Source organism: Apium graveolens, unplaced genomic scaffold (assembly GCF_009905375.1).
Source record: "Apium graveolens cultivar Ventura unplaced genomic scaffold, ASM990537v1 ctg8423, whole genome shotgun sequence".
Classification (NCBI taxonomy): Eukaryota; Viridiplantae; Streptophyta; class Magnoliopsida; order Apiales; family Apiaceae; genus Apium; species Apium graveolens.
This window is the reverse complement of record NW_027421167.1, coordinates 17,272-29,397: the sequence shown is the minus strand read 5'-3', so window position 1 is coordinate 29,397 and position 12,126 is coordinate 17,272. Positions and strand designations below refer to the sequence as shown.

Here is a 12,126-nt window from a genome sequence, read left to right as displayed (position 1 = left end):
CCATACTGTGAATTTATGTGTATAAAACCTCAAAATGTGTAAGGTTTGTGAATATATCCGGGGCACATCAAATTATCTAATCTATATATATATATAGTTACTCAAATGAGATGCCTAATTATATTGAGATATGAGATCTAATCTCAGTCCTTTATTTTAATTTTTTTATAATTTTTTTTAATCCTTACCACACAATTATTGCTCCAATCCAACAGTTTTTTATCCCTCCCTCTCATCGACACCACCCCAACCCGTGCACTCTCTCTCCACCTCCACCTCCACCACCACCACCACCTGACGCCGCTGCCGCTCCATCACTCATCGCCGGACTTTTATATCTCTCTCCTTCCCCCTCCTCTCTCTCTCCATCTTCATACTTTCAAGGAATGAAAAAGAAGCAAAAAGTGCACTAAAAAAACTCAAAAGAAACTTAGGAAATGTGCTGCATTAGTAGCTCTTTTACCATGATGATTAATAGACAAAATCTAAGAAATGCGGACAAGACCACAAGTGTTGAACAAAAATAAGCACATCTCTATTAACATTTCATTCATGTCTCAATAGGTTGAACAAAGTTTATGATAAGCACCAAGACAGAAATTTTCCAACAACAAGGATAAAACAAAAATTATAAGGATACCAGAAATGAAGGTGGTCCTAATCGGTCCAAAGGCAAGACAAGAGGATGGATGAGTGATCCAGGAGAATGGTGAGTGGATGATGTGGAGAATGTAGCTGACATGGACTTCTGATCAGTAAATACTAAATACTTTATTAATATTTGACGAAATATTTTTTTTAAGTTGGTCGTTTTGAAAATTTTGATTGATGAGTACAATATACTTTAGCTCAATTGCGTTTACCAAGTGAAAATTCTTAACCGTAAAAATATAAAAAGTTTACATGCATTTGGGTGAGTTATCCATCAAAAAGCCCTCCAATGTATAAAATTACTTGAGTTCAAATTTTACTTGCAATTTTACTATTTTTTAACATTCTACATCTTCAGTTCTTCTGCATTTTAAGTATCCAATACAAACATTTTTTTACATCCATTCAATTATATAAACATGGGCAAGTTAGCTCAGCTAGCCTGTACTCAGCATCCTTCACAGTTCCCGAATTGATCATTGTCTCTATTGTATAAAACTACACAGGGACGGATTTTAGGGGGAATGGGGTGGCCATGGTCCCCTCAAAACCTCCCCACGAGCTTACATTGTTCCAATTATATATATATATATATAGGGTCTTACTCAAATGAGAACTCATTTTAAAATGAGATATGAGATCTAATTTACACCACACAAAATTTAAAACTACTTTTAATCTACACCACTCATTTTAAATCTCAACATCATCTTCACCAACTATCACCTCCCCCATCTTCTTTCTAAACCAGCCAACCACCGCCGCCTCCAATCGTCGGACATCACCATTTCCGGCAACCACTACCTCCGGCGACCTCCAGAAAATCACCACTGTCAAACATATAATCACCGCTGTCAAAATAAGAGATCACCGTCGGAAACATAAAAATCACCCCTCCGGGCACCTGTAAATAACAAATCAACATCGGAGAAAAAAAATCATCACAACTGGTCACCACTTTTATCCACCAGATCCGGCCACCAACTCCGTTCATCGACTATGATCACCAATATCATCACAAAAATTACTAGATCTAATTATCACCTCCTTTTATATTTCATCATCTCTAACTATCACCTCTTCCATATCTTCTTTCTGCTTACCACTACCTCCAACCACCATTTTCGGCCACCACCGTCGCCGACCGCCACCGCCACCACCACCACCGGCAGCCACCGGAAAATCACCATCGTCAAATACAAAATCACCACTGTCAAATCAAAAATCACCTCCGGAAAATAAAAAATCACCACATAAAAATTGAAAAATCAAATCCAGAATATAAAAAATCGCCTTCGACAACCTAAAATTACGACATCTGACAACTATTTATGTCCACCAGATCCGGCTACCAGCTCCTTTCATAAACTCCGACCACCATATTTAAATTTAAATCACCAACGAATAAACTATAAGCACCAAAATCGAATCACACAACCGAAAAATCATTAGACGACCTCAATCAATCCCAACAATCATCACAAACTCTAATTAACTAATTAAAACTACAGAGATGTTGCATAACACAAAAACAAAAGTTGTGATAAATTAAATATGTACAGGTTGAACGAATTTTTTACAATGGGGGTATAGAGGAGGCCATGTAAATCTCCGTCATCAGTGGTTTTGAAACTGAAGTGGTTGTTAAGGATTGAGATTCCGGCATCGACGGTGAATGTTCCGGTGGGAAAGAAAACAAGCAGTGTAGAGAGTTGATGAGTTGGAGTTTAAAAAGAGGTATGTGATGTGTATTGTAAAAGATGTAGAGGAGGTCAGGCGGCAATGGTGGATGGTGGTGGCGGAGGTGAAAAGAAATGGTGGAAGTTTGATGAGGCGGCTGCGACGGCGGGTGGCGGAGGGTGGGGGCGGTGGAGAGAGAAGAGTGTAGAAGGTGGATATATTATGTATGTATATAAGTGTGTGTGAATGATTTGTGGCAGGTGAGAGGTGAGAGAAACGGAGGAGATGAAATTGGCAGGAAGGAAGAAGGGATAAGAAATGTGTGGTTTAGATTATAAAAAATTAATAAAAATTAAGGGCCGAGATTAGATCTCATATCTCACCAAAATAGAGGTTCTCATTTGAGCAATTCCCTATATATATATATATATATAGGGAGTTGGTCAAATGAGAAACGTGAGATATGAGAACTATCTCAGCCCTCTATTTTAAATTTTTTATAAATTTCTTTTAATCCCCACCACACAATTATTGTTCCAACCCAAAAATTTCTTTATCAGTCCCTCTCATCAACACAACCCCAACCTTTGCTCTCTCTCTCTCTCTCCACCTCCACCACCCGATGCCGTCGCCGCTCCATCACTCATTTTCGGACTTTCATCTCTCTCTCTCACCTTCCCCCTCCCCTCTCTCTCTCTCTCCATCTTCATCCCCTACCTCCAGCTCCATCCTCATCGCCGCCGACGTCTTTCACTTAAAAATTAACGACTACAAAGATATACATAGCCTCCGATTTATATTTTTGATCACAAAAATTCCACTAGCCTTTTATCATGTACGGATATAATTTATCACAAAATTGCATTTTCTTTGTTGTGTATTAGTCATTTTAATTTAATTGTGGTGATTTTGGCTTGTATTTGGCGATTCTTATGTAATTGGTGGTTTGTATATATGCTCGTGGTAGTGATATTGTGATAATTTTTTTTTAAATGTGGTGTTCTTTAATTAAATTTGGTGGTTTTGGTAATGATATTGGTGATTGGAGTTAATGATGGAGTTAGTGGCCGGATCTGGTGGGTAGAGGAAGTGATCAATTGTGGTGATTTTTTTCTCCGACGGTGATTTTCTGTTTACCGGTGGTCAGATAGAGTGATTTCTGCTATTATGATGGTGATTTCTTATTTTGGTGATTTTTCATTCTCTGGTCGTAAGTGATATTATATTTGACGGTGATGATTATTGGTGGTCGCCGGAAATGTTGGTCGCCTAAAATGGAGGTCGGCGGTGGTTGGAGGCGGCAGGTGGTGGAATTTGAAAGAATAGGGTGATAAAATATTTAAATATTAAAAAATTAATGTGTGGTAAAGTATTAAATAATATATAAGAATCAGTGGTTATGATTGAATCTCATATTTCACAATAAAACAGGTTCTCAGTGGAGTAAGATCCTATATATAAGTATAAAATGTGTATATTAATAATACTTTTTTTTAGTTTTTGAGTTATTTATAATTTAATTTAGGGACTACAAATGTTACTAACTATTGGAGTACAATGTTGCCAAGTTAATATGAAATTGAGTGAAAATAAAATATTAATATCCATGATGATTTGACAAGGTTAACAACTATTTTGGCAATCCATTGTTGGAGATGCTCCAAGATTTGTGAATTTATATGGGGATCATAAATTTATGGGAGGACGAAATACACTATCTAATCAATTTTTATACATAATTTGGAACATTGTAAGCTCATGAAGAGGTTTTGAGGGGACTATGGCCACCCATGCCCACCTTAAATCCGTCCATGTGTAACTTGATACAATAGAGAAAACAATCAATCGAGAAACTCTGAAGGATGCGGATTACAAATTAGCTGTAGCCTAGCTAACTTGCTCATGTTTGTATAATTGATTGAATGAATGTAAAATGTTGTATTGCATACTTAAAAAATAGAAGAGCGGAGGATGTAAAGTGTTGAAGAAACGCCGGTTGTGATATGTAGTTAACCAGTCAAATACAATAAAGTAAAATTTAAGTGCTTCTTGATGATAACTCACATAGTGACGAACTCATGCACGCACGATGCTTAACTGTAAAAAACTCTTTATGAACTTATGTAAACTTATTAGTTTTTTTATACTAAGGAATTTTTACATGATAACTGGCATTGAGCTAAATCATTACGCCCTTTTTATATGACGCTTTAACTTTTACACATATTTCAATGTTTTTTAACTAGGCAGATAAAGTTTATTTGCACAATTTTCTTTCTGTGAATAAAAATAGATAAGTATTTTAATTCACAAAAACAATTTAAAAAATTATATTTCTAAATAAGCGGATTGAAATATGTGCAAAAATTAAAGCGTTATATAAAAAAATAGAGGTTGTATTACAACAAAATTTTGAGTAGAACTACCAACTGAAAAAAGTATTAACTGAAATGAATTAAGTAAAACTTTTACATTGGTTAAATCATTGGTGTCGCTAAAATCTTAACGTAAAAATGACGTATTGAAATAGAGTTTAGCAATGAATTCATTACTCAATTTTGTTTCATCTTCAATTAGAGGTCAACAACTAATTTTATTGTTTTAATTATTTAGATATTAAATTAATTTAATTAAAAATTGAACATGCTCATTAATTTGTATGGTTATAAAAATATCATATTTTTAATTTAATTTTATTTAATCCAAGTTTAATACAAAAACTCCCGAATCGACTCCAAATCTAACTATGACTCCAACTCGGTCTGAAAATACCAAACAATAAGGCCTAGTCACAATGAACCAAGGCCTACATATGTTATTGGGATTTTAGGTATTTCCCATTATTACATGTCTCACTTGAATTTTAGAGTGAACAAAAGAGCGAAAGCTCGAGTGTTCCACCAGTGGATGCCAAACCATTCTTGCAGTACTCCCAAGTGAACTGGTCTGTCCGGCTGGTTTCCTAATAATACATCCCCTGTAAACAACACAATTAAATGTTATTAGACATTTATACACACACTAAGGTGCCATAAATAGGTAATGTAAACTCTAATGAATGGTAGGAATTTCCAGATACATGATTCTTGATGAGTAAATAGACTCTGTGAATATAACACGTGCAAGGACGATTTTAGGTATTTCCGATTATTACATGTCTCACTTGAATTTAGGTATAGGTATAGCCTTGGCTTACCCTCTTATCCACCAAGGACGATAATCCATTGGATTACATGATAATTGATCCACCAGACTACAAGGTAAGTGATTCCAAGCATCCAACTTTAAATTGGAGACTAGCTTTGTCAATGACTTCATAGATCTTGCCTTTGTGTTCTCTAGTCGCAGAGCAATATGAGTTAATAATCAGTCTAAAAGCAATACAACCGAATATTTAGCACAAAGCTGAAATTAAAAAGTTATCTCTAGCCGCTATTGCTTTAAAACTTTTACAGTTGAATAAATTCTCTCTCATAATTTGCTCAACAGCTCGGATAATGACTAAAGTAGGGTGTCCTGGACCTTGATTAGGAACCATTGCTCTCAGCTCAACTAAATCAATAATTCGAAATAGGGTAATTCAAAGAGCTTTCAAGATAAGAAAAAAATCACTGATTAAGGCTTGGTTGTAGCTGCTAGAGTGAGAAGAAGAGAATCTATCTAAAACAATTTTACCAAATTAGCCAGGGTCGTGTCACATCAGAATATGTTTGTAGAGCCTTTCATCTCAATTACAAAAATATATAAATAATAGTGTAGCGAAGCAATATATGAAACTTACCTTATTATGAACACTAAAAAATCCGGTAATTTGGAATGTGGCTCCTGACAAAACAAATAATCAATAACACTTCTGGATAGTCCTGCTAGAGTAGAAAGGGGTATCACCAGTAGCCGATTCAGGAATTTATCAAACATACAATTTGTTGTGAAAAATCCCATCCGAACAAAAGTCATCCCAATGGATGCTTCCTGCTGTAGTAGCAGCTATAAGTAAGAAATTTGGTGACACTCTTGACCAGAAAAAATACACTTATAAGCTTAAATTTGGACAAAAAAAATGATTAGAGCAGCTCCTAATTTATTCTACATCATCTGGATTCAAAGAGATGCAAAAAAGAGTAACCGTGAGAAAGATGAATTAAATATGTACATATCCACACACATGAGATAAGAAATCAGACCAGCCAAGTATGAAATAATTTCTAACAGTAACCACCTACTCACCTCTTCCAGTATAATACGATCCCATTTCACGGAGTGTAAAGTAGATTTGCCGTTACAGGATCCATATTCAACTCCTTCCGACTTGTTGGTAGAAGAACCAGCTCCAAAAGTCTTATCCTTGTTGTAATGCTTCCCTTTCTTTGAAGACTCCTCCTTTCCTTCATCCACCGACTCAACACCCTTGCCTTTCTCTGATCTGTTTAGTTCAGGATTCTTACCCTTCTTCTGTTTCGACTGCTTATTAGTTCTAATAGCATTTAGACCGCCAAAATATTTCAGGTGAATAGATATCTTATGTTCATAAAATAATAACTTTCCACACCAAATGCACTTATGTTTAGCTGGCATAACATTTTTCCTCTACTCAGCTTCAACAATAGAATATGTAGTAATAACAAAATCATAATCTGAGAATTCATGAAGGGTTTTGCCTCTGTTGCCTCCATGACACACTAGCACCTTGTTGCTACCTCTTAAGTTAAATCGATCAATCTCATTTACCCATTAAATCACAACAACAAGAGGACATATCACAAGGGTAGCTTTAACTTCTGGCAACCCTGATCAAAATTTACAAGTATGTCTGCCATAATGGAATCCCCAAACAACAGGTATCCGAAGATCCCAATGGTAAAGTAGATTCCTGAGCAAAGTACTAGAGAAATTCGAACAACTGAGGTCATATCTGATGCTTCCCTAAGCGCCCCTCCAATAATATGAACTGAAATTAAAAACATTTTCATAAGTAATTTCCTCAGAAAATTAGTGTCATTTATAAGAGTACTTGTTTCTATTAGTTGTAACTAACCATTGAAGTGAAAAGTGAATGTAGTGACGGTGACTGGAGATGAAGCGAAGAGGTTAAAGAAGGAGGCTCGATTGTCCAACTGAGGTATGAGCTTTGGTGTATTTGTTTTGCCTTCTAAGAGTGCTGAGATTGCCATTCCTGAGCATATCCCCACAAACACCAATGCTAACAGAACTGATACTGCTGAACAAAACCTTAATGATTCTTTAAAACAAAAAACAAAGAACACGGATACAGGGATCACTAAACTGGAACATAGCTAATGTATGTACGAGAGAGGTCTACATTGATTATTTGTATTGACCTACTCGACCGAACAAAACTAGTGGTAGTGAAATGAATATTAGAGTAAACAAAAGAGCGAAAGCTCGAGTGTTCCACCAGTGGATGCCAAACCATTCTTGCAGTACTCCCAAGTGAACTGGTCTGTCCGGCTGGTTTCCTGATAATACATCCCCTGTAAACAACACATTAAAATGTTATTAGACATTTATACACACACTCAGGTGCCATAAATAGGTAATGTAAACTCTAATGAACGGTAGGAATTTCCAGATACATGATTCTTGATGAGTAAATAGACTCTGTGAATATAACACGTGCAAGGTTAGCTTAAAGTAAGTTGATTCCTACAAAATGTTCAAACCTTTGCCTTGCCATTTTAGCACTTCTTCCCTGATAAGATGTCGAACCAACATATCGTCAGAACCATCCAATACCTGGACAAGCATTATTTCTCTTGTCCAGTCTTATATACATATATTATGGGCATGCTCCGCAATCCAGACCAGCATCAATCAACTTTTTAGTTGTAACATTCTTATACATTTAATTAGTTGGAACATGCAAGATATCCTGTGGCACTAATTAACCGCGACTAATAACATATAGCTTTGCAGTGATGCATTTAGAGCTCAGGAATGTAAAAGGCATCTGTCGATGTCATAACCGTCAAGTATTATCATGAACGGGCATGTACCTCTGGCATAAAAATTACAACATGATCTAGTGTCCGAGCATCAAATTTTGAACTGTTTGGCTTTTCTAGACCCAACACCTACAAGATGCATGAAGCAATGCAGTTAATCTTAAGTGTATATTATCTTTCAGTGAACGTTCTACATAAATAAATCTATAAATTAAACTCTAACTTACAGATCGAGCAAAATCAATAACAGAAATCTGCATTCCTAAGAAGATCCCAAGATATGGAACTTTATTTTCTCTGGCATAATTAGCAGCCAGTATGATTCCTTTAATCCCATGATCCCCAAATTCAGCAGGAACCAACACACGTGCTGCACTCTGAAGACATGGATAAAATAACAGTTCAAATCATTAAGAAAATATAATATTTGGGACCCTGCACAGCCACCCAAAAACACAGCATTCCCCCACTAATGTTAGAACATCAATGTAATCTTCAGCTATAAGCTACACAAATAAAATCATTTATGCGAGTACGAAATGACAACAGTAAATTCTAATTTGAATAGGCTTTCCTCCAAAAATTCCGATTCAACATGAAATTCTAAAAAATTAATATCAATACAACACGTGTCTAGCAGTAACAATAACAAGGCCACCAGTATAGCTTATAAAGATCTGTAAACCCAACTTCTTTCAAGATTAACAATACATACACCAACTTTTAATCGAGTAGATTAGAAGTTAATCTTACCTAATCAAGCAAACCCAATTTCTTTTAACACTAACAAAGCTCCAAAGACCTGTAAACAAAGCTTTATTAAAATAAAAACATAAAATTTGAAAATAAATTCGAAATAAACTTACTTTTCTCACATAAATTGAGTAGACCCAACTTCTTTCAAGATTATTTAGCACCAATCGAGCTCGATTTAGGAATTAATCACGTTTAATTAAAGGTTAGTACAAATAGGGGTATAATTAGGTTTAGAGAGAGTGATTGAGAAGAGAGGCAGTGAGAGATGAGGGAGAAGAGAGACTGAGAGAAGAGAGATGAGACAGTGAGAGAGAGGAGAGAAAAGAGAAGAGAGAATGAGAGAGGGAGGGGGCACCGGAAAAACTGAGAATAAAATTTTTGGTTAAGCCGGGAATTTTTTGGTGTATTAATGGGGGAAAGAAACAAGCGGACCTTTTTTTTTTAAAAAAACGATTATAAACATCGGTTAGTTAAGATACCGATGTCTGACAATACCTTCAACATCGGTTTTGAAGCGACCGATGTTAAAACTGCTTTTAACATCAGTGAAATTTCTAACCGATGTTAAAAGGGTGATGTCGTAGACACTATTTCTAGTAGTGGTGGGTCCCTACTAACGTGGAGGGCTAAATTTTAAAATTAGGAAAGTTATTGTGTGAACTAGTAAAATGTTAGTGTTAAAAATAAAGAAAGCTTAATACAAATTTTAAAAGTTATTTTCTAGTTTTCATTTTAAGGATTATTTCAATTTGAAAAAATGCATATATATATATGAGTCACCACATTTTTGTTGTAGACCACGGAGACCACCTATGTTCTGCAATCAAAACCCTATGAAATATATTATTTTCTGAAGTATGCTTATGAATATCACTAATTTATTAAAATTATTGAATATCATTTAAGTTTAATAAGTATAATGTGTATATTCTGCAATCTAAACAATTTTTTTTGCAAACTAAACATGTTTCGTATGATAACACATTTTGTAATGTTCTACATGCAAGTACATGTATGATATTCAATATTTTGAATAAAATAATGATCTTTGTAGAACATAATTCGTAAAATATTACATTTTATAATGTTTATGCAAGATTTTAGTTATCAAAACATAAGTGGTCTCCGTGGTCTCCAAGAAAAACATGGTCTTCATAGAATTTTACTCATATAATACATACATATAAATTGTAGGAATTTCAAAAGAAATCCCTGCTTAGTGAGAGAACTAGAGAGTCCTACTGATTACGGTTGATTTGATTTTGATCTTGTGGTTCGGATTTTGTGTAAACATATCTTTATTTTGTTTGTTTAGAGTAGCAGGGTAGTATTTTGAATATTTTTAGAAGATTTTTTGGGTGCCTGCTTCTTAGTAGTAAATAGAAATATATATGCTTAAAGAGCCTCAACAATAGGACATTCTCGTTAACAGAGTACCTTGATGATCAATCTACACCCATGCCCTTGATGAACATGAAATACCAATAACATCTTCATAAACGAACAACAAAATACTTTAATAGATCTACACACCTAATTCTAACATAATAGAACACATTAATAAATTTACACCCATGAGTGAACAACTTAACATGGGAGGAACACAATAGTTGTTAGAAATTTAGGATAAAAAACAAGTCTTGTCGATACTCTTTCAAACTAAATAAGGAAACTTTAAAATCATTATTCTTTACCTTTGACCATTTTTTTCTTCACCAAGAGACAACTTCACCTCTCAAATATATGTGATTTGAACCTAACAATTGAACATGAAATCCTATGTTCTGTAGACTTTTCTTTAAATCATGATTCCACAAAGTTCCTGCAAGTTTATAAAATTGTAGTTATCGTTCTTACAATTTAAAAGAATATTAGAAAGTTTGGAAAAAGTAAAAGAACGTCGTATATTAATATGAGTACTATGTAGAATACCTATGTTCTTGATCTTCCATTGAAGATAGTGATATAACTCTAGGATATTCGATATTCTTGAATATAATCTAAGTAAAAGAAGTCTAATGTCTTAGAGAATCGAATTTGGTAAATTTCATATATTAGACCATTTTACTTGTTACACCGAACTATACTTTTTTTGTAATGGTATATACACTCGGTCCATTTTAGTCTTGTTGTCCATTTCTACTATTTTTTTCTTATCCCAAATGATTTGTCCGATCCAATAATTATGATAAATAGAGCGTGAATATCATTGTCTCAATTTTATATTAGCACAATTATCACCCTTTTTTGTTTGATTGAATAAAATATGAATTCTGATTAATGAAAAGGAAAAACTGGATGAAGGGAGTTCTTCTCATTACTCATCGTAATTTTTTTAATATGTATATTAATATACCGTGTTTAAGTTAATGTCAAAAAATTAGTTACAAGGTTATTATCCAAAAAAGAGTAGAAAGTAAATATTTCCTTTTTTAAATTTCTTCATGCCTTTCAAGTTGGTTAAATATATTGTACTAAATGGTTTGTAAAAATACTAGTTACGAATATAACATTATTTCATATTTAACTAGATAAAATTATATAAATTAATTACAAAATTGTAAATATGATATAGAGGGTTGGAATAGTAATTTTATTGAACACTTTAGGGAAATATGATTTTCCTCTTGCCTTTATATACACACAAAATGTATTTCCTTCTCAAAATAATATTACTCATATCATATACTGTGAAATACTTAGCCGCCCACAAGTGAGAGAAACACTGAGAGAGCACACGTTTGTATAATCGTTCTTGTTCCAGATCGTTGGACAATTCACGGTCAATCGTTCTTGTTGTAGATTGTTGGACGATTCTCAACCAATTGCTTGGATATAGAAAGAAACATAAATTGTGCAAATGGAATATGTTCAGATCTGTAGATCTTTCGGTATCTACTTCAATCAACTCGTAAGATTCTGAGCCTCTGAATTAACAATTTTTTCATGAATCCTTAAAGATAAGATTTTAGGTTTTTTAACATTTTGTTTGTATTTATATGCTCAAATCCCACATCTTCCTCATCAAACCATTTTTCATCATTCATTGGTACCTTAATTGGACATAGCAATAGAG

The 12,126-nt window shown here is 34.2% G+C and overlaps 1 protein-coding gene across 14 annotated transcripts; it reads right to left on the bottom strand.

The window, feature by feature from the left end:
• Nucleotides 1-5,054: 5,054 nt before the first annotated feature.
• Nucleotides 5,055-9,456, bottom strand: LOC141704925 (uncharacterized). 14 transcript variants are annotated; one of them, XM_074508070.1, is made up of 9 exons: nucleotides 9,170-9,444; nucleotides 9,048-9,096; nucleotides 8,522-8,671; nucleotides 8,346-8,423; nucleotides 8,013-8,041; nucleotides 7,367-7,823; nucleotides 6,559-7,279; nucleotides 6,113-6,318; nucleotides 5,055-5,308 (listed from the first exon to the last, which is right to left on the bottom strand). In XM_074508070.1, exons 7-9 carry the CDS (start codon nucleotides 6,904-6,906, stop codon nucleotides 5,158-5,160), a joined length of 705 nt encoding a protein of 234 aa, XP_074364171.1. In that variant the 5' UTR covers nucleotides 6,907-7,279; nucleotides 7,367-7,823; nucleotides 8,013-8,041; nucleotides 8,346-8,423; nucleotides 8,522-8,671; nucleotides 9,048-9,096; nucleotides 9,170-9,444; the 3' UTR covers nucleotides 5,055-5,157. The 14 variants fall into 14 exon arrangements, with proteins under 14 accessions (XP_074364171.1, XP_074364165.1, XP_074364169.1 ...); XM_074508073.1 differs by lacking the exon at nucleotides 5,055-5,308 and adding an exon at nucleotides 5,628-5,669 and having other exon boundaries at nucleotides 6,113-6,306; nucleotides 9,170-9,452; XM_074508064.1 differs by having other exon boundaries at nucleotides 8,013-8,423.
• Between the last annotated feature and the right edge of the window lie 2,670 nt (nucleotides 9,457-12,126).